At 42.1% G+C, this 23,101-nt stretch overlaps 1 protein-coding gene and 1 pseudogene across 1 annotated transcript in view; both read left to right on the forward strand.

The window, feature by feature from the left end:
- lims2 (LIM and senescent cell antigen-like domains 2) overlaps positions 1–4,536 on the forward strand; it is a 36,533-nt gene extending 31,997 nt beyond the window's left edge. Inside the window, 2 exon segments of the mRNA XM_034185906.1 lie at positions 3,843–3,918; positions 4,350–4,536. Of these exon segments, the coding sequence (XP_034041797.1) occupies positions 3,843–3,918; positions 4,350–4,491 (218 nt within the window). The 3' untranslated portion in view covers positions 4,492–4,536.
- Positions 4,537–8,657: 4,121 nt separating this feature from the next.
- Positions 8,658–23,101, forward strand: part of LOC117524260 — a 30,529-nt pseudogene continuing 16,085 nt past the window's right edge.

A 23,101-nucleotide genomic window follows, 5' to 3' on the forward strand; every position in this document is an offset into this window, starting at 1 on the left:
ACGTCGGCTCTTAAGAAAACACACAAGGTGGGTGCAAGTAGAGGAAAATGTTCATCGAACAGCGTGTGCAAGGACAAGCAATAATAATACTTGTAACAGTACAAGACATAAGAAATGAGGTAGAAATAGAATATGTATGTATGTATATATACACATGCACTCACAGACGTGCGTATGTATATATACGAGGTCTATTAGAAAAGTATCCGACCTTATTATTTTTTTCAAAAACCATATGGATTTGAATCACGTGTGATTACATCAGACATGCTTGAACCCTTGTGGGCATGTGAGAGTTTTTTCACGCCTGTCTGTTACATCATTCACCTGTGGGCAGTCTTTGAGTGAGGAGTGGCCCACACTTTCGTCGATTTTTTTCATTGTTTAGGAATGGCTCAGAGACTGCTGCTTTGTTTGATCAAAATTTTTTCAAAAACTGTAAGGCACAACTGAGTGGACACCATTCGATAAATTCAGCTGGTTTTCGGTAAAAATTTTAACGGCTGATGAGAGATTTTGGTGTGTAAGTGTCGCTTTAAGGATGGCCCACGGCGCCTGACGGCGATTTGCGCTCCGAGGCGGCGGCGTCTCGCTGTTTCAAGCTGAAAACTTCCACATTTCAGGCTCTGTTCACCCAGGTCGTCGTCAGAGAACAGAGAAGTTTCAGAAGAGGTCGGCATTCGGAGTTTATGCGGACATTCCACTGTTAAAGGAGATTTTGTAATGAAAGAACGTGTGGGCAGATTCGCATGTCGGGCCGGACCCGACCGCGGGGGGGTCGCGACAGGAAAACACCTCCATTGGAAACCTTAACGGACAAGTTGGAACATGCCCAGCTGTTAAACAATTTGTCAGATACTCACTTGTTGAAAGCCATCAAAAGCCGCCTGAATTTTACAAATGGTTTTCAACACGGAGGTGTTTTTCCTGTCGCGGTGCAGACGGATTTGCGTCGTCGTCACGGAACCGACTCTGCGAATTTGCCCGCACGTTCTTTCATTACAAAATCTCCTTTAACAGTGGAATGTCCGCATAAACTCCTCATGCCGACTTCTTCTGAAACTCTTCTGACGACGACCTGCGTGAACAGAGCCTTAAATTAGGATGTTTTCAGCTCGAAACAGCCAGACGGACGCCACCTCCGAACGCGCTGCGCCGATCCGCTTTGTGAGCTGTCCTTAAAGTGAAAGAAACTCCACAATCTCTCATCAGCCGTTAAACTTTTCACCCAGAACCAGCTGAATTTCTCGAATAGTGTCCACTCGGATATCCCTCACAGGTCATGAAAAAACTTCCTGAGAGACTGACGCTTTGCTTGATCAAAATTTTTTCCAAAACTGTGAGGCACATCGAAGTGGACATCATTCGAGAAATTCAGGTTAAACTGCTGATCCCGACTTCTTCTGAAAGTTCTCTGTTCTCTCACGACGTCCTGGGTCAACAGAGGCTTAAATTTGGAAGCTTTCAGCTCGAAACAGGCAGACAGCGGCGGCTCAGGGCGCGTCGCGACGTCCCGCTCAGTGGGCAGTCCTTAAAGCGACAGCAACAGTCCATAATCTCTCATCAGCCATTAAAATTTTCACAGAAAACCAGCTGAATTTCTCGAATGATGTCCACTTCGATGTGCCTCACAGTTTTGGAAAAAATTTTGATCAAGCAAAGTGCCAGTCTCTCAGGAAGTTCTCAGAGAGATTCCGACGGGAGGGGTGGACTACTCCTCACTCAAAGCCAGCCCACAGGCGAATGACGTAACCGACAGGCGTGAAAAAACTCACGCATGCGCACGAGGGTTCAAGGTTGTCTGATGTAATCGCACGTGATTCAAATCCATATAGTTTTTGAAAAAAAATAAAAAGGTACGTTAGTTTTATCACAGACCTCGTGTATATATGTGTATGTATGTGTGTGTGTATATATATATATATATATATATATATATATATATATATATGCACACACATACCTATACACATATGCATATATATATAAACATGATTAGGATTGAAAGGGAGATAGGAGCATCTTCTTTACAATATGTGAAGTGGAATTTAGATGTGGTAAGGTGACATTAGTGCTGGGATTTGTAAATGAGTTGTTACTGCACATGATATGTGGGCATATTAATAATATTGCACGTGGTTTGTGGACATATTATTGCCTGTGGTTATTTCACAGTGTTATTGTACAGTCTGACAGCAGCAGGGAGGAACGACCTGTGGTATCGTTCCTTCTTGCACTGAGGGTGTCTCAGTCTGTCACTGAACGAGCTGGTCAGCTCCACTACAGTCCGGTGCGGAGGGTGAGAGGAGTTGTCCATGATGGATTTGAGCTTGGTTAACACCCTCCTCTCAGTCGCCTCCTCAAGAGACTCCAGAGGACAAGCCCAGGACAGAGCTGGACTTCTTGAATATATGAAAATATGCTGGAATAAGGGATAGAACTCGTCAAATTATTGCTCATTACTTCCCATTTCAATCATACTCACAGGTGAAATGTTCATCCACTGCCTTTGATTTGGCAATTTGTGCAGTTTATAACTGCACATGAAGGTATTTTTTAACAAAATTTCAAAGAATAAAGTTGAGTGTGCCTCATTAAAGATCAATAGAAAAGAGTGTTCAGGAGCAGGACATCGGAGTGGTAATATGGCAGCTGGTTTGCTTCAGAAATATTGGCCAATGAGCTATCCAGTATTATATAGAGAGCAGTGGTTGCTGCGGTGACACTGTGTGGCTCCTGCACGACGCTTAAGCTAAACATAGCATGTGAACATCGCAAACCTTTAGAGCTCTAAAGTCTTTAAAAGAAGAATTGTGCAGCATGTCTGTGTCACGGACCGACGTCAGACAGAGAGAATGGCGAGAAAGATTGTTTGAAAAAGTCTGATAAGGACAAGAATCCGTGGAATTGTCGTTGGCTTCATGAACACATTTGAAAGATGAAACGGGAAAAGCAAACTGTGCCCTCAGGAAACACAGTAAGAATTTTTCTCTTTCTGAAAATAAACATTGTGCTGTTCAAACATGATTTTAGGAAATGTGTGACTTTTTTTCATTAATCTAGACTTTCTTTCATTGGGAAAAAAAGATGGATGGATTTACATGAATTTATACAAAAATGTGAGTTTTTATTAATGTAGACTTTTTTCATGGGAAAAAGACACTGTGGCTTTGAGTGGATTTACAGGAATTTACACAAGAATATGTGGCTTTTTTATAATATATGTTATTGATATTTTACCACAATTTTCAAAATATTCTCCACGCTTTAGCGTTGGTTTTTGAAATGCTTTAAGTCTTTTCAGTCTTCATGAATTTCATGTAGTTTAATTGCTCTGAGTTATCATGTATAATTTAGTTATTTGCATAATTTGTTTTACAATTAAAAAAAAATCATTCCAGGTCCTACTTCCACATCATATTCTGTTATTTCAACATGCTCATTGACGGTTCAAATGAAAGGTTGAATACAGAGTCATTTAAATATGTACTAATTTTGAGATTTTTTTGTTCCAGGAGATGCTGAAAATGTATAATTAGATAAAAAAAATGTATTTGGTTTCTGGGATCCCACGGGGCCCCGAGACCCAGGCTCCTGTGGGGCCTATGCCCCCCAGATCCCCTGCAAATTTTCCTCGGATTTCACAATTTTTCATTTCACAGCCCTGGTCTTGGCGGAGGAACAGGAACATGTGGGATGAACTGCTTTCTGTGCCGCCAGCATCCCCGGACCCTGATAAGCAGCTGAAAATGAATGAATGAATGAACCTGATTGTTGGCACACACACACACACACACACACATATAAACATGAAATGTTCATTTTATTGACCTTTTTTCCAGTGGTGTCTGCACTTAACAAGGCATGGTGTGTCAACTGCTTTTCCTGCTCAACCTGCAACACTAAGCTCACCCTCAAGTAAGTAATGCAGAGAGACATGTGGAGTAAATTAAAGTGGAACTTTGACTATGTGTTAGTGATAGTGGTATATGTGCTTTTTGTGGTATTGATGTATTTAATATAGGAAAAAACTTTGATCTCTTGCTTTAGTATTTTTACCTGAGCTATTTGCCTGTCTCCTGACTAACTAATCCTGCTTAGTCCTGATTTTCTCTTTCAACATTCTACAACTTTTCTCTCATAGCCTTGTATCCATATTGGCCTGTTTCTCCACATCTCATTCATTTCATCTTCACTCTTTGTCTCTGAAATGCTCCCTCTCCCCAACTTTCTTCTGCTTCCTCTTCATCATTCTGTCTTTTTTTGTGTATTCTTGTTTTCTCTAAGTCTATCCCCTCCTTCTCTCTTGCCCTTGCTCTTTTCTTCCTCTGACACCCACAACTTGTCAGGGACAAGTTTGTGGAGGTGGATTTGAAGCCCGTATGTAGACATTGCTATGAACGCCTCCCAGACGACATGAAACGTCAGCTGGCAAAACGAGAGCGCGACTCCAAAGACAAGAAGAAATCATTGATGCCCATGTGTCTGTGAGCCTGGCTTTCTTCTTTCTCCTTACTTCTGCTGTTCTTCCTTTGGTTAGTTTTCATTTTCCTATCTTTCTTTGTCTGTTTGGCTGCTTTTTTGTTAGCGCTCCTTTTTGTTAGTGTTATTTGTGGAAAATACGGTGTTTCATAAAGACAGACTTAACAAATCCAGGATGAGAGAAAAAGCTTGACTTGCCCTAGCCTAGTCCATGCCCACGGGCTTATAGGTGTGACTAGGTCAAGTCAGGTGTAAGTAGCTAGGACTGAAACCTGTTGAGAATGACCTTTGCAAGTACCTTGCCAACCACAGAGGGTGGAGTAGTACCCCTGTAATGGAAATACAAGAGATCAGATAGAAGGTGCATTCAAAACGTGTCCAACCTTTGGCTGTACAGTTATTCACCTGGGCATCTGAAATCCTAATTCCCTTCGAAGTCATCTCCTTGGGACTGCACACACTTCTCAGACCATTCCTCCCACTGTTGGAAACATTTCTGGTGTTAGAAGCATTTCTGTAAGATCACAGGAAGGCTTTGTTTCTTTGGTATCTGGATCTGTCTTGAGAGTATTGAATAAAATGTTTATATATATTCTGGCAGCTCTCTGGCATCAGTTATGGAACTGTAAATTCCCACCACATTTGACACGTCCTCAAACTGCTCATATTTAACCTGAAGGAAAGCCAGGCTATGGACAGCTTCCATGTAAAGGTTTAATAGGTGAGAATATGCACATGCCTCTGCTGTGGCTGACTGGACTGTCCCTTAAAAAGACATACATTTTAATAATAGAAATTGGAACATTAAAACTACATGTACATTTTTCTATGCATTAAAATTAAACATAGTGCCTCCAGAATTGATGTACAGTATATTCTAAGCACCCATATACCAGATACTTTAGTTGTTGATGCTCAAAGGCTGAAATAATAGAGGCGGGTGTGAAAAACTTTAATTATAGTCAGTTTTTTGCCAAATCATTATAAGTTAACTTAAATGGATATAATCTGGGTGATATATTGAACAAGTGTCCCAACTCCACATGGTAGATTTTTGTTGTATTCTGACTTCAAAGGTGGTCACACCTATTTTTAACCCAAATCTTCTTGAATGAATTGAATATTGTACTGTCTAAATAGTAATAATAGTAGTAGTAATAGCAAATGGCTTATGTGCTGCTTTAGGCTTCCATGGGCTGTTCTCCATGGCCTGTGTGAAGAAATAGGTCTGGCTTTAGAGTGGCAGACATAGAGTTTTTGTATATAAGTAATTGAGGGCATTGCTACATCCACTAGTGATGAAAGATAGGAGCGAAAGTCAAATTTGTGCATACAAAATTCCAGGATGATTGAGATAAATAAAAGAGAACCACTCATATGTAGGGCTTTATAATTCTGGCAAAAAGAATGCATAACAACTTTTCTGCCTATACTGTACATAGTGTTACAGTGTATCCAGAAAGCATTTACAGCGCTTCAGTTTTTCTACATTTTGTGATGTTACAGCCTTATTCCAGAATGGATGAAATTCTTTTTTTTTTCTCTCTCAAAATTCTACACACAATACCCCATAATGACAGTGTGAAAAAAGTTTTAATGAGATTTTTGCACATGTATTAAATAATAATAAACCACATGTACAGAAGTATTCACGGCCTTTCCCATGAAGCTCAAAATTGAGCTCAGGTGCATCCTGTTTCCACTGATCATCCTTGAGATGTTTCTACAGCTTAATTGGAGTCCACCTGGGGTAAAATCAGTTGATTGGACATGATTTGGAAAGACGCACACCTTTCTACATATAAGGTCCCACAGTTGACAGTGTATGTCAGAGCACAAAACAATTATGAAGTCAAATGAATTGTCTGTAGACCTCTGAGACAATCCTGTCTCAGAGGGTACAGAAACTTTTCTTCTGCTTTGAAGGTCCCAATGAGCACAGTGGCCTCCATCATCTGTAAATGGAAGAAGTTCAAATCTACCAGGACCCTTCATAGAGCTGGCAGCCTGTCAGAACTGAGCGATCGGAGGAGAAGGGTCTTAGTCAGGGAGGTGACCAAGAACCCGATGATCACTCTGTCAGAGTGCCAGCATTCCTCTGTGGAATGAATACCACAAGGACAACCATCTCTGCAGCAGTCCACCAATCAGGCCTAAATGGTAGGGTGACCAGATGGAAGCTGCTCCTGAGTAAAAGCCACATGGCAGCCCGCCTGGCATTTGCCAAAAGTCACCTGAATGACTCTCAGACCATCAGAAACAAAATTCTCTGGTCTGATGAGACAAAGCTTGAACTCTTTGGTGTGAATGCCAGTAGTCATCCCTACAGTGAAGCATGGTGGTAACAGCATCACGCTGTGGGGATGTTTTTCAGCAGCAGGAACTGAGAGACTAGTCAGGATTGAGGGAAAGATGAATGCAGCAATGTACAGAGACATCTTCGATGAAAACCTGCTCCAGAGTGCTCTTGACCTCCGGCTGGGGCGACAGTTTATCATTCAGCAGGACAATGACCCTAAGTGCACAGCCAAGATATCAAAGGAGTGGCTTCAGGACAACTCCGGGAATGTCCTTGAGTGGTCCAGCCAGAGCCCAGACCTGAATCTGATTGAACATCTCTGGAGAGATCTGAAAATGGCTGTGCACCGACGCTCCCCATTAAGCTTGATGGAGCTTGAGAGGTGCTGCAAAGAGGAATGGACAACACTGCCCAAAGACAGGTGTACCAAGCTTGTGGCATCATATTCAATAAGATTTGAAGCTGTAATTACTGTCAAAGGTACATCAACAAAGTATTGAGTAGAGGGTGTGAACACTTAGGTGGATGGGATTTCTTTGATTTTTATTTTTAAGAAATTTGCAAAAAAAAAAAAAAATCCTGTTGTCTTTATGGGTTGTTGTGAGTAGAATTTTGAGGGGGAAAATGAATTTACTCCATTTTGGAATAAGGCTGTAACATAACAAAATGTGGAAAATGTGAGGCGCTGTGAATACGCACTGTACATGTTTATATTTGTACACTTTTACATGTTTTACAGATTTATAAATCAGACTGCAATGACCTACAGTGAGGAAAATAAGTATTGGACCATCCTGCAAGTTCTCCCACTTAGAAATCATGGAGGGGTCTAAAATTTTCATCTTAGGTGCATGTCCACTGTGAGAGACATAATCTAAAAAAATTTCCGGAAATCACAATGTATTAATTTTTTTTTATTTATTTTTTTATGATTTACTTGTATGTTACTGCTGCAAATAAATATTTGAACACCTGTTAATATTTGGTACAGTAGCCTTTGTTTGCAGTTACAGAGGTCAAACACTTCCTGTAGTTTTTCACCAGGTTTGCACACACTGCAGCAAGGATTTTGGTCCACTCCTCCATACAGATCTTCTCCAAATCTTTCAGGTTTGGAGTTTCAGCTCCCTCCAAAGATTTTCTATTGAGTTCAGGTCTGGAGACTGGCCAGGCCACTCCAGGACCTTGAAATGCTTCTTACAGAGCCCCTCCTTAGTTGCCCTGGCTGTGTGTTTGGAGTCATTGTCATGCTGGAAGACCCAGCCATGACCCATCTTCAATGCTCTTACTGAGGGAAGGAGGTTATTTGCCAAAATCTCTCAATACATGACCCCATCTATCCTCCCTTCAATACGGTGCAGTCGTCCTGTCCCCTTTGCAGAACAGCACCCCCAGAGTATGATGTTTCCACCCCCATGCTTCACGGTTGGGATGGTTTTCTTGGGGTTGTTCTCATCCTCTAAACGTGGTAAGTGGAGTTGATTCCAAAAGCTCTATTCTGGTCTCATCTGACCACATGGCCTTCTCCCATGCCTCCTCTGGATCATCCAGATGGTCACTGGTGAACTTCAAACGGGCCTGGACATGTGCTGGCTTGAGCAGGGGACCTTGCTGCCCTGCAGGATTGTAAACCATGACAGCATCATGTGTTACTAATGTAATCTTTGTGACTGTGGTCCCAGCTCTCTTCAGGTCATTGACCAGGTCCTCCTGTGTAGTTCTGAGCTTTCTCAGAAGCATTCTTGCCCCACAAAGTGAGATCTTGCATGGAATCCCAGACCGAGGAAGATTGACAGTCATCTTGTGTTTTTCCACTTTCTAATAAATAATCATAACAGTTGTTGTCTTTGGCGTCATGTTTTAATTTACCTTCACCATGATGGTGTTCAAGGTAGGGATGGGCCCAATCCGATACAGAACCTGGTAGGTTTGATATTGGCGTTATTCACGTATCGGATATTGGAGGAACAGGGCTGATCCACTTTCTAAACCATTGCCACTTTGTCAAATGAATACATGATGTGGTGAGCCTACTTTGCTTCTAAATGCTCTGGGTGGAAAATATACAGTAGTGTTCAGAATAATAGTAGTGCTATGTGACTAAAAAGTTTTTGAGTACCGTATTTTCCGGACTATAAGTCGCACCGGAGTATAAGTCGCACCAGCCACTTTATCCATTATAAAGAAAAATAAACCATAAATAAGTCGCACCGGAGTATAAGTCGCACCAGCCACTTTATCATTATAAAAAAAACCATAAATAAGTTGCACTGGACTATAAGTCCCATGGACATACAGGTATGTTAACTTAACATGAAAAGTTCAGATGATAATATTGTGACGGCTACCGTTTTCAGATGCATATTTCACCAGTCGTAACTTACAATCTGCAGAGTATGATTTTCTTTTTGGTGGCATTTTTTCGGGCCTTCTCCGTTGTCTTGTTAAGTTATCAGTAACGTTGAAATTTTTATTTTTCTATGGTAGTCAGAAGTCGCAGGAACAGTCACACAAGCCTTGAGTGCCCTCTCGTGAGCTGCATTTTACCTACAGATATGTTTGTATTTTGCGGACCACATTGCGAGCCGAACCATGCAGCACCTACCTGCGCAGCTCATGACCACCCAGCGTTGTTGATCCAGCTCCTTCCAAGTGCAGACGCTAATCCTCCGCCGTCGCTCAGTGCTCCCATGCAGTCTCAGCGTCAACTCTGCTCACACTGATATCCAAGGGTTGAAGCTGTTTTGTTAGCCGTCCCGGAATAAACACCATGTTCGTCTGCTTCAAACGCTATTCACAATCTTCGACGCCAGCTCCTTCCAAGTGCACACACTAATCCTCCGCCGTCGCTCACCCGGTGCTCCCACGCAGCTCTCAGCGTCAACTCTGCTCACACTGATATCCAAGGGTTGAAGCTGTTTTGTTAGCCGTCCCGGAATAAACACCATGTTCGTCTGCTTCAAACGCTATTCACAATCTTCGACGCCAGCTCCTTCCAAGTGCACACACTAACCTCCGCCGTCGCTCACCCGTGCTCCCACGCAGCTCTCAGCGTCAACTTAAACACTCTGCTCACACTGATATCCAAGGGTTGAAGCTGTTTTGTTCGCCATGCCGGAATAACAGCAAGCACCGTATTCGTCAGCTTCACACGCTGTGGGTGAGGTGAGGAATACGCGTCCAACGTTCTGTTCTCTGATTGGTTATCGCGACCAGCGTGACTTATAGGACGGCCGCCATACTACAGTGTCCATGATGCATTGCATTTCCTTTTCTGGTGGCCATTTTAAAACATAGATCGACTCTGTCACGTAAAATTGTTTTGTTACAGTAAATTAATTGAGATCCTACCGGTATATTTTTCATTTATAAGTCGCACCGGAGTATAGGTCACACCCCCGGCCAAAGCATGTAAAAAAGTGCGACTTATAGTCCGGAAAATACGGTATATTTCTTATTGTTACATGGGAAACAAGGTACCAGTAGATTCAGTAGATTCTCATAAATCTAACAAGACCAAGCATTCATGATATGCACACTCTTAAGGCTATAAAATTGGGCTATTAGTAAAAAAAAAAAAAAAAGGGGGTGTTCACAATAATAGTAGCATCTGCTGTTGACGCTACGAAATAAAACTGTTATGGTCAAACTGCTTTTTTAGCAATCCTGTGAATCACTAAACTAGTATTTAGTTGTATAACCACAGTTTTTCATGATTTCTTCACATCTGCGAGGCATTAATTTTGTTGGTTTGGAACCAAGATTTTGCTCGTTTACTAGTGTGGGTCATTGTCCTGTTGAAACACCCATTTCAAGGGCATGTCCTCTTCAGCATAAGGCAACATGACCTCTTCAAGTATTTTGACACATCCAAACTGATCCATGATACCTGGTATGCGATATATAGGTACAACACCATAGTGGGAGAAACATGCCCATATCATGATGCTTGCACCACCATGCTTCACTGTCTTCACTGTGAACTGTGGCTTCAATTAAGAGTTTGGGGTCATCTGACAAACTGTGTGCAGCCCTTGGACCCAAAAAGAACAATTTTACTCTCATCAGTCCACAAAATATTCCTCCATTTCTCTTTAGGCCAGTTGATGTGTTTGGCAAATTGTAACCTCTTCTGCACGTCTTTTATTTAACAGAGGGACTTTGCGGGGAATTCTTGCAAATAAATTAGCTTCACACAGACGTCTTCTAACTGTCACAGCACTTACAGGTAACTCCAGACTGTCTTTGATCATCCTGGAGCTGATCAATGGGTGAGCCTTTGTCATTCTGGTTATTCTTCTATCAGTTTTGATGGTTGTTTTCCGTTTTCTTCCACGCATCTCTTTTTTTTGTTTTTTTTTTTGTCCATTTTTAAAGCATTGGAGATCATTGTAGATGAACATCCTATAATTTTTTGTACCTGCGTATAAGTTTTCCCCTCTCCAATTAACTTTTTAATCAAACTACACTGTTCTTCTGAACATTGTCTTGAACGTCCCATTTTCCTCAGGCTTTCAAAGAGAAAAGCATGTTCAACAGGTGCTGGCTTCATCCTTAAATAGGGGACACCTGATTCACACCTGTTTTTTCCATGAAATTGACGAACTCACTGACTGAATGCCACACTACTATTATTGTGAACACCACCTTTCTACTTTTTTTTTTTTTTACTAATAGCCCAATTTCATAGCCTTAAAAGTGTGCATATCATGAATGTTTGGTCTTGTTGGATTTGTGAGAATCTACTGAATCTACTGGTACCTTGTTTCCCATGTAACAATAAGAAATATACTCAAAACCTGGATTAATCTTTTTAGTCACATAGCACTACTGTTATTCTGAACACTACTGTAAAAATAACCTTAGAAACTGTCATAGTGCTCCTGGTGAAACTGGGATTTTTGTCCTTTTTGGATCAGCAGAAAGGTCTGTTTGCACTGCACTCTGAGTTACCTTTTGATACAACTGAGTGACACTACAGTTAGATTTGGGGACCACCACCCCCCAAGAAAAGGGGGCTCACACTCAGGAATTCCCACGCCATTCATCCAATTTGCCTGAAATTATCCTCAAGTTAAATGGACAGTCTGGAAAATAATCATATTAATTATTTGTTTTGAAGTCTGTAAATAAGGGCTGAAAACTCTCTAATAAGACATATGGACCAGTAAGGAATGACAGTCCTTACAACACTGGTTTAATACTCACCTTATACTCAGTATATACATGTGGTTCTGTTTAATAATTCTAAACAAACTGAATTTTCTTGACAGTTTGAAGGCAGGAAGTACTGCGAACATGACTTCCAGATGCTGTTTGCTCCCTGCTGCCACCAGTGTGGTGAGTATAGGAATTGCAATGAAGAAAACAAAATATTCAGAGAGTACAAACCTGTTATGGTTAGAGGTCCGGATGCGACTGGACCGGTACAGACGATGAAATCAAATACTGGGAGCAAGATCATAACTGGTTGTGAAAGAAAAGATATTTATTACAATAACTGGACAAATAATAATGCTGCGCTGGGGGTGCCTGCAGAGTGGAGTCATCCCGCTTGTAGTTGTGGAAATTAGGGAGATGCAGGTTCCTGAGCCAGTCTTGTAAGAGAACTGAAATCCTGGAGTATATATTACTGGAGCCAGGGCCAGGTTGGACGCACAGAGCCAAGAACAGGAACTAGGAGAACGGAGGAAGAGGAAGTGAGTGATTGCACTCGTAACACTGAAGCCTTTAACACAGACAGTTCACTGAAGGCTTAAAACAGGAATGTTCACAGTTCTGGAAATAATGTTCACAGTCTAGGAAATAAGGTTTGCTGTTCAGGAATCATTCACAGTTCATGAGTTATTTTCAGAGGTCAGAGGCCAGGTGCGTCTTGTGATGCAGTTCCAATTAAGCAGGACTTGACTTTAGAAACGGCTTGGAAAGTTCTTAGTGGTTCAGTGTCAGAGTTCATACAGTTCTTGGAAAACAGTTCTTGGTAGTAGTTCTTGGAGCCAGTTCTTGGAGCCAGTTCTTAGTCAAGCACAGTCACTGACAGGAACAGCGTTTAGAGCGGGCTCTCACAGAACATGAAGGAACTTAACTGAAACGTGGCAGACCTACGCACTCTGTAGCTGAGAGCCGGAGAGTTCCAACATGACATGGTGCAGATAGTCGTGGAGCCATGACCATAAGCGACATTGAAGCTGGGCCGGAGAGTGTATGGAAACCCCAGAGAAATCAATGAGCTCTAATACAGAAATTAGAGTTGGCCAGGTTACCCTTGGAACGAGCTGCGGAGAGCTCAGATGTCAGAGCGCATGGAAGCAGCAGGAGAGACGAAGTCAAAGTCATGGAAGCTTCACGATCAGGATGCAGTGCAAGAATCTGGCAGTAAATAAGCTTAAAGCCTGGATTTAAGTAGCCCGCTGCTGATGAGCCGTTCATGCATAAAAATAGATGGGACAGGGAGGCAGACAAAGGCAGCCCATGGCACAAACCACTGCTAAACCTAAAGATTTCCCCAGGTTTTATGTTATAGCTGCAGTATCTTAAGTTGCAGTTCATAATCTTTTATTAAGAATGAACAAATACTTGGAAGAATGTACTATATGTTTGTCATTATATACAACATTATATGCAAATATACATTTGTTGTTATGAAATTGTTAAATCGACATAAAAAATTTTCTGTTGGATACTTAAAAAAGTACATTTGTACAATTTGAAACCCAAAAACCATCCCAGTTTATATGTAGACAATTCAGTTCATGTCCTTCAATTTTTGGTTTGGGTTTTTGGGATGATATAGGCTCAGATGTCAAGTTACACAAGATTCTACAATTCAGAACCAGAACCTGTCTTCAAGAGCCAAGTCTTACACTTCCATGTCATTTCTTGAAAAATCTGTTAAAGATTTCTTTCTTACAGAGAGAAAGAAAACAAACATACAAACCAACACACAAAAAGGACTCATCTCATTGTGTGTAGACTGGTAGCCTGTCCAGGGTGTACCCTGCTTGCTCAGTGCCCCATGGGATAGCCTCCATCAATTCAGTTCAATTCAGTTTATTTATATAGCACCAAATCACTCCAAGGCGCTTCACATGGGTAAGGTGTAACCGTGCCAACCCCTTGAGCAAGCACACAAGTCAGGACAGGACAGTGGTCAGGAGAAACCTCCTTATGGTGTTTTTTTTGTTTAGGAAGAAACCTCAAGTAGCGCAGACTCGCAGGGTAATGCACTGCTTCAGAAATTCTAACAGGATACAGAGATCAAATGAACAAAGTACAGACAAAAAAAGTTTCAGCATGAAAAACAAGTCTGGAACAGATCTGATTCTGATTGAAGGTCCCAATTGTGGGTCATAGTTAAGTCAGCATCCAGGTTGGCAGGTTGTCATGGATAAGTGTGGCAGGTTGCCTTCATCCAGGGGTCCATCCCGCACTTTACCCTGAATTGGAATAGTTAGATTTTTAAAAAATGAATGAATGAATCTCATTCTCTGTTGTTAATCACTTACTCCGTGACAGATCAGAAACTATTACATCATGTTATAGGCAAAAGATGGGGTACGCCCTGAACAGGCCCCAAACTTTAAAGCAATTAATTTACATTACATTTGGCTGATGCTTTTGTCCAAATTGACTTCCCAGGCCAGTGTGAAGATATAATCTCTCTGCCTAGTCCTGGATCATCCCCGGGGTCTCCTCACAGCAGGAACACCTCCCTAGGAAGGTGCCAGGGGGCATCCCTTACCACATGCCCAAAACCACCTCAGCTGGGCTCCTTTCAAAACAAAGGAGCAGCGGCTCTACACCGAGCCCCTCAGGGATGGCAAAGCTTCTCACCTTATCATTAAGGGAGACACAGCCACCCGTCCTCAGGAAACCCATTTTGGCCGTTTATACCCACAGTCTACTTCTTTGGCCATGACCCACCCTCATGACCATAGGTGAGAGTAGGAATGAAGATTGACCAGTAGATCGAGAGCTTCACCTTTTGGCCCAGCTCCCTTTCTTCACAACAGTACGGCAGAGCGAATGCAACACCACCCCTGCTGTGCAGATTCTCCGGCCAGTCTCACACTCCATTGTCCACTCGTGAACAAGACCCTGAGGCACTTGAACTTCACTTGGGGCAAGGACCCCCTTCCCTACCCAGAGTAGGTAATCCATCAGTTTCCTACTGAGAACCATGGCCTCAGATTTGGAGGTGCTGATCCCCATCCCAGCTGCTTCACACTTGGCTGTGAAACCGATCCAAAGAGTGCTGAGGTCACAGGCCGATGTAGCCAGCAGGACCACATCATCTGGAAAAAGAAGTGATGAGACCCTCAGTCAACCAAACTGAGATCCTGCTCCCCCGACTACACCTGGTATATCCTGTCTATGAATATCAAAACAGGATTGGTGACAAGGTGCAGCCCTGGTGGAGGCCAATCTCCACTGTGAGCGAGTCCGACTTACTGCAGAGGACCCGAACAAAGCACTCTCTTTGAGAGTAAAAGATTGGATGGCCCTGAGACGGACCCCCCTCACTCCATACTCCCTGCTAATACCTCCCCAGCATCTCCCAGGGTACCCGGTAATACACCTCCAGTTCCACAAAACACAAGTAGAAGGGGATGGCCATACTCCTAGGCACCCTCAGGATCTTGTGAGAGTGAAAGCTGGTCGGTTGTTCCACAGCCAGAACGGAACCCGCATTATTAAAACTTAATGTACCAGTATTGCATAGTGCTAACAATATTTATGATATGAATGTACTATCGGCCCTTTGTGGATTATGTTTGTTAAATAATACTAGTCTGTTGCTTTTTGAAAGTAAAACTCTTATGTGTCAACCTCTTTCTATGACAGTTCTCTTTTGTTTATTTGTATTATTATAATGCTACATGCACTCTGATTGGCTCATTTCCAGTCTGATATTTGCCCCACATCAGACTGGTTCCCATGACAATAAATCCATAACACGATCACACTCGTTACAAACCAGAAAGCTAAAACATGATTAGAAAAAACAAGTCGGACATGACATACTCCATAAATATCTAAACAGCACTAGGAAAAACACACAGATTGAAAGCTTACCAGCTAACGACGGGACCACTTGTTTCTCAGTTTCTTCACAGAGGTGACGTGAACGAGGTCTGACTATGAGCCTTCAGCAGCTTTTATATTGGGCATACTGCAAGTTTGCTGTTTATATATATATATATCTATATATATATATATATATATATATATATAATATATCGTAGCCATATAATAATTCGGTCTGTAAGGGAATATCAGATCTCTGTGTTTTTTGCACAGACCCTCGCTAACACTTGGTCTGTACTTACACCTCAGTCTGATATTTTCCCATACAGACCTCTCGCTCATTTAATAATCCTTCAATATTTGGGTCTTAATTTTGTCAAAACAAAAATAGACTGTCCTTTTAAGTGGGGTTGTTATCTTTATATTTAAAAGTAAAGTATTCTGGACAGAGTACCAGCTTGTTTTGACTTGCCATATACTGTATGTACTATAGAAATATGTACTGCAGAGTTTAGATATGGAATTTCCATGTGTGCCATAATATTTTCTGCTGAAAACGTTTAACATTAACTTTGTTCTTGTCCCAGGAGAGTTCATCATTGGCCGTGTGATCAAGGCCATGACAACAGTTGGCATCCAGACTGTTTTTGCTCTGATGATCTCGCCATGCTGTGCTTGCTGATGTTGGCTTTGTTCCAAATGCTGGAAGGTCAGTTATTAGTTAATAAAGTTGTTGTTCTTGTGTGTTTACATCAATTACTCTGCAACAAAGCAGGAACAAAAAAGTCAAATAGTTAAGTTTAATTAGTTATTTGCACAGCACAAAATCACAACCATACCATATTCGCACGTCTGAACACCCTGGGTGTTACCACGAAATTCTGTTGAAGGGGTGTGGGGTGGCGTTTGCACAAAATATTAAAATACAAATCGGCCAAATATTGCGTTTGTCAGGCCGCAAATATCAAATATCTAATTCGTCAACAATTATTGAATATATCACCTGTCTGATCTGTTTTTCCTATCTTTTTTGTCATTTATTAAATGTGTTCTTTGTCAGCTGTCCTGGCACAACAAAAATAAATAAATGGTAATGTGACATGGACACTCAATTTTCAGTCCTACACATGAACAATAATTTACTTCACCTGAAACATTTGCAAAGCATTATATGAAAGCAGAAAAGTAATGGAAGCTTCAAAAGCTCCTACCTGTTAAATCCAGGCGTGACTCTGGATGAATAATCCATTTGTTGCTGTCCATGATTCCTGTTGCTAAGATATATAAAATCCATAATTTTCCAGTCAGTCTCTCACTGAAAACAGTGGAACATCGAGGCTGTCACTGAATGTCAACATGTGAACTAAATTTTTCTCCGTTTTCACATCCCAAGGTCCGAAATGGTCCTTTGCTTACCACTGTGATGCCTGACAAAGTGTTTAAGTATTTGTCCGTTGGCAAATTTGTCAGTCTCCATGGAGCTGGGGCGGCAATGGCCAGGCGACGTCACATTTCCCAGCGAATCCACAATGAGCAGAAGGATTTTCCAGTTTATAAAATGTCTGCATTTTAGAAGTTTGGTCGGGAAGTATGACAGTATGTTTCTTCACTGTTTGTGTGGCCCACTCCTCCTCACAGAGAGGGGCGAGAGAGAGAGGGAGAGAGGGAAGGTGGAAAAGAGAAAGAGCAAGACACAGAGAGAGAGCTCTCCTGTGCTGGCTTCTTTTCTCAGGTGGTGCTGTTGTTTTGGGCAATCAGAAAGCCAGAATGATCCATCAGACAGCCGCAGGAAAAATCCAAAACATAGAGCCAAACCGGCAAACAAAGGTGTGGGCATTGTTAAAGCGCTCTCCGCCTCATCTCTGCTCAAAGTTTTGAAAATGCACGAAACTTCCTGTTGAATTTTGTGGACATCAGCTGACAAGGAACTCATTTTGCAAGTAAAAAAACCGTGTGACTGTTGCTTGTAACAAAGCTAGCCATTGACAGAGAACCCTTCCAGATTCTTGCACAAGAATCTCACAATAAGACCACAAGACAAACGGAAGACGTCATGACAAGTCAAATGCAGAAGAGATGGGAAAAACATTGTGAAAAACATCATTTTTGGTTTTTACAATGTGGCTGGGGGTCACAGGATTAATTTATTTTAGGTGGGTGTTTATAACCTTTAATTTAAAAAATAATAATTTAATTTCCATGTGGGCATTTAACTAACTTTCTCTCCAAAAAAGGGGGTGGGCTGATTCTCAGCCTTGGGCCCTCAGACGCGCAAATACGGTAAGTTTGCCCCAAGGTGATTCACAACAGGTGGTGGTATTTGAGAATTTTTATATTTGTCTCCATTTTTTGTGCCTTAAAGGAGAACTAAAGTTTGGTCCATTTTTTTGTTGTTTCATCTGTTTTGTGGTCACATTCTTCTCTACATAGCTCCTCCTACAGCTCAGGAGTATACGAGGTCTGTCAATAAAGTATAGGTCCTTTTATTTTTTTCAAAAACTATATGGATTTCATTCATATGTTTTTTACGTCAGACATGCTTGAACCCTCGTGCGCATGTGTGAGTTTTTCCACGCCTGTCGGTGACGTCATTCCCTGTGAGCACCCTCCTTGGGGGAGGAGTCGTTCCAGCCCCTCGTCGAATTCCTTTGTCTGAGAAGTTGCTGAGAGATTGGCGTTTTGTTTGATCAAAATTTTTTCTAAACCTGTGAGACACATCGAAGTGGATACGGTTCGAAAAATTAAGCTGGTTTCGGTGAAAATTTTAACGGCTGATGAGAGATTTTGAGGTGATACTGTCGCTTTAAGGACTTCCCACGGTGCGAGACGTCGCACAGCGCTCTCAGGCGCCGTCGTCAGCCTGTTTCAAGCTGAAAACCTCCACATTTCAGGCTCTATTGATCCAGGACGTCGTGAGAGAACAGAGAAGTTTCAGAAGAAGTCAGTTTCAGCATTTTATCCGGATATTCCACTGTTAAAGGAGATTTTTTTAATGAAAGACGTGCGGGCGGAATGCAGCGTCGGCTCGCATCCGCTGCGACACTCCGCCACAGGAAAAACACCTCTGTTGGAAGCCTTAAGGACAAGTTGGAACATGTCCAGCTGTTTCTCATATACTCACTCCACTGAAAGCCATCAAAAGCCGCCTGGATTTTACAAATGGTTATCAACACGGAGGTGTTTTTCCTGTGCCGCCGCACCGCGCCGGCTGCGTCCCGGACGCACGGACTCCGGTCCGCACGTCTTTCATTAAAAAATCTCCTTTACAGTGGAATATCCGGATAAAATGCTGAAACCGACTTCTTCTGGAAACTTCCTCTGTTCTCGTCACGACGTCCTGGATCAATAGAGCCTGAAATGTGGAGGTTTTCAGCTTGAAACAGGCTGACGACGGCGCCTGGGACCGGCTGGCTCGACGTCTCGCACCGTGGGAAGTCCTTAAAGCGACAGTATCACCTCAAAATCTCTCATCAGCCGTTAAAATTTTCACCGAAAACCAGCTTAATTTTTAGAACCGTGTCCACTTCGATGTGCCTCACAGGTTTAGAAAAAATTTTGATCAAACCAAAGCGCGCAGTCTGTCAGCAACTTCTCAGACAAAGGAATTCCGACGAGGGGCTGGACGGACTCCTCCCAAAGGAGTGCTCACAGCGAATGACGTCACCGACAGGCGTGGAAAACTCACGCATGCGCACGAGGGTTCAAGCATGTCTGACGTAAAAACATTATGAATGAAATCCACATAGTGTTTTGAAAAAAATAAAAGGACCTATACTTTATTGACAGCCCTCGTATGTCACAAAACTGTTGTTAAAAAAAAGTCAATGCCGGCATCTCGTTCTCCATGTACATTTTGCTTTTGTGCAATCCATGGAACCGTGCCAAGAAAGCAGAAATATACAGAGGACAGAGTTTATCGCAAGCGGATCTCTCTCTCTCTCTCGCTCTCTCTCTTGTTTCTCACTCTTCGCTGGCCCCACTGTCTCAATGTCAATTTAAATGGAGCTTTTTGAAATGGGAAGCATACATCAGGCAAACATTGTCAAAGCAATGCTCTCTCGCTCTCTGCCCCCTCTCTATCTCTCTGCCTGTCTCGCTTATGCAATCTCTCTCTCTGCTTCTCCTTTTGTCTCTGCCCCACTCTATCTCTTTTTTCTTTCTGCTGCTCTCCCCACACACACTCTCTCTCTCTCTGTCTCTCTCTCTGCGAGGATGTGCATGATCAGTGAGGAAATATGACATCTTGCTTTCACGATGAACGTCACTCAAACGCTTCAGCCCAGCAGCAGGAACGCAGGTCTGCATCTGTTTTTCACACTTCTTTATCTTTCATCTCTATTATTCTCCCAAAGTTGACCCGTATTGTGACCTCTTGTTCTGTCTTGCTGTTTTTCTCTTCCTCTCAGACTGGTTTTTTCTTTTTTCGCTGGCTCCACGACAATGACGAACGTATAAGAAATAAAACCTTAGTTGTCTTGTTCTCATAGCCACTAGCTCTGCGATGCCTCAACAGAGGAGCATGTATGTGTTGTTGTTGTAGTGCAGTAAAGCAGTTCATGTTTCTTGCAAGACCCATGGCTCTCACAAGACACTGGGTTGGTGTCTCTGAAGTTGCAAGTGTGTTTTTGCTACGAGACCCTTGGTGGGAGAGAGAGAGGGCCCCCATTCTCCTCAAAAAAATAATTTAACTATTACAGTTACTCCATCCATTCATCCATTTTCTTCTGCTTTATCCGGAGTACAGGTGGTAAACCCACACGGTGACACTTCAGTGTCACTTTTTCAGGCTGAGGATGACCAGGCCATCCCATGGATATAATGTCAGCGACCAAACTTAACTCCCAGCCTTGCTTATTATAAGGAGCCCTCATATCACTGTTCTGAGCAAAGTGGCTCTAAACCTCTGTTGTTGAAGCATAGGGGTCTGGAATCACTCTTGTTCTGGCCTCTTGCCTGAGACTAGTTTACTTGGAAACAGGTTGGGGAACTCATCCAGGACATCCATAAGTAGAATTGTTGCTTTATCATTTATACTTGGCCAGGTGAAGTGATTCAAGCATCTGTCGGTCCCCAGATACCGCCTTTTGGCAAGGTTCTGTGTACATCTAACTGAATGGAGATTCTGCAGCACACTAAGAATGTGTTAGACTGATTATATATCCCATCTGGTTTTGGAATTCCTTGGTGTCTCCCAGGATGAACTATAGGCTGTTGTTGGGGAGATGAACATCTGGGTTTGCATGCTGCTACTCCATCCCGGCCATAGGAGAGCCAAGGGCGGATAGAGTATGACTAAATAAGATCAACTTTATTTATCCCAGCGGATATATTTTGCCAGAGAACCGAAACAGTGAACAATGGTTTTGTTTTTTGTTTTGTTTTTTTGTTTTGTGTTTGTTGTTTTTTACAATAATTACAACAAATTTTTGTGAAATGACTGGAAGACATTTGCACAAGATGTTCAAAATAAATATTGTAGTTCATTACATTTCCATCCTATTGTCCTGCTGCAATAAATGCTATCAAAGGCAGATATAAAAGCTATAGCTCAGCTCATTGTGCTTCATGGAAGTTATTGCAGGTAATGCACAAATTGGGCAGGGTTGAAGATTAAATCAACTGTGAATGTGTAATGTTCATAACCCTTGGTGAGTTAAACAACTCCATATGTGCTGTTTGAGTAAAAGTTTAGAAATGGCACATCTATTTGTGGGAGGTTGATGTTTTGATATGTCTGTATTCTTTGCATCTTATTGCACAACTGCAACCAGGGTTATCCTCTCCTTGAAGTTCAGAATTTGGTTTTTGGTATAAGTAAACAGAGTGATCTCCTTCCACCTGTGGAGCTGTTTTAGTTGGCTGGCCTTGTGTTAGATACTACAGTATATTGAGCCATGCCAGAGGATCAATACAGTATCCTGTTTCTCTCTGTCTTCCTTTTTTCCAGTGTCTTCCCTGCTCACCTGCCCTCTTCTTTCCCAAATCAGGCACCTCTGTCGGCCATGTCACAACAAAGAGAAAGCTCGGGGCCTTGGCAAGTACATCTGTCAGAAGTGCCATGCCATCATTGATGAGCAGCCTCTTCTGTTCAAGAATGACCCCTACCACCCTGATCACTTCAACTGCAACAACTGCGGGTAAATACGTGGACACAAATCTGTGCCAGTCTCATAAGTGTCATCTTCAAGCTTATAGATGTGGCCTTCTAAGCCCATAGTCAGCAGTTATAGTTTATCTTAACTTACATTTGACTCAGCTGCTACCTCTTATCCAGTCGTATTGTAATGAATGAAGTAATATGCAATTACATTGATTTTGGTATCGGTTTAATGTGTAAATATTTTAATTAATTCATGTACTTGGGCTATGGAAATGAAAATTTGAAAAGGAAATACTGTATATGTTTCAAAAGCAATAAAGGCACATACACAGTAAAATCACCAGTGTAAAACTAACACTGACAGTGTTAAATTAACACTGCCAGTGTACATTTGGTCCTACTCTGGTCAGAGTAGGACCATATGTACCCTGTCAGTGTAATTTAACACTGGTGATTTTACTGTGTATAATATGCTTTTTTTTTATATACTATCACATGTTTCTGTGGTAAGCTCTCAGTTGTCCAGGTGGTTTCCAAAGTAAGAGAAGCTTGAATCTTCGACTGGACGGGGTGCTTGACGCGAGGACATTTCGCTTCAAAATCGCAGAACTTCCTCAGCTAAAATTCTTGCTCTGTGGTCTGACTTCTGTCTTGACTCTTGTAAGAAGAATAATCAAGAGTCACAAAAGCTGGAGTTTTAAACCTAACCAGACCCTCCTACCGAGATGCAACTGCGATAGGCTGGTGACTAACAATAGCTTATAATTAGCACCTATTGTGCTCTAGTTAGCACCCCCTAATGACAGGGCAGCTGTCCCTCTCCTGATGGTTCCCTTGATGACTCTTGCTGTGACGTGAATGACTCATTACCATGAACAAAAGACAAACTGCTTTGACCTGAGTACCCCATTGTAAAACAGGGGATAAAGCGTGTCTCAGGACCCCCTCCCCGGTAAGCTGGGTTTCAAACGTTTCACAAAGAATGCCTCCTTGGACCCCTCTCTCAAACCATTTCTTCTCTTATATAGCCAGAGAAGAAGAAATTGGACTTCTTGATTATTCTTCTCTACAAGAGTCAAGACAGAGTCAGACCACCAGAGCAAGCCATCAAATATATGTGCCATTCGGGATCAGTGCCATTAGCGGCTTCAATTGTGCAACCCAGAAACAATATTTTAGGTTTGGAAGCTTTA

Source organism: Thalassophryne amazonica, chromosome 14, assembly GCF_902500255.1.
Source record: "Thalassophryne amazonica chromosome 14, fThaAma1.1, whole genome shotgun sequence".
Classification (NCBI taxonomy): Eukaryota; Metazoa; Chordata; class Actinopteri; order Batrachoidiformes; family Batrachoididae; genus Thalassophryne; species Thalassophryne amazonica.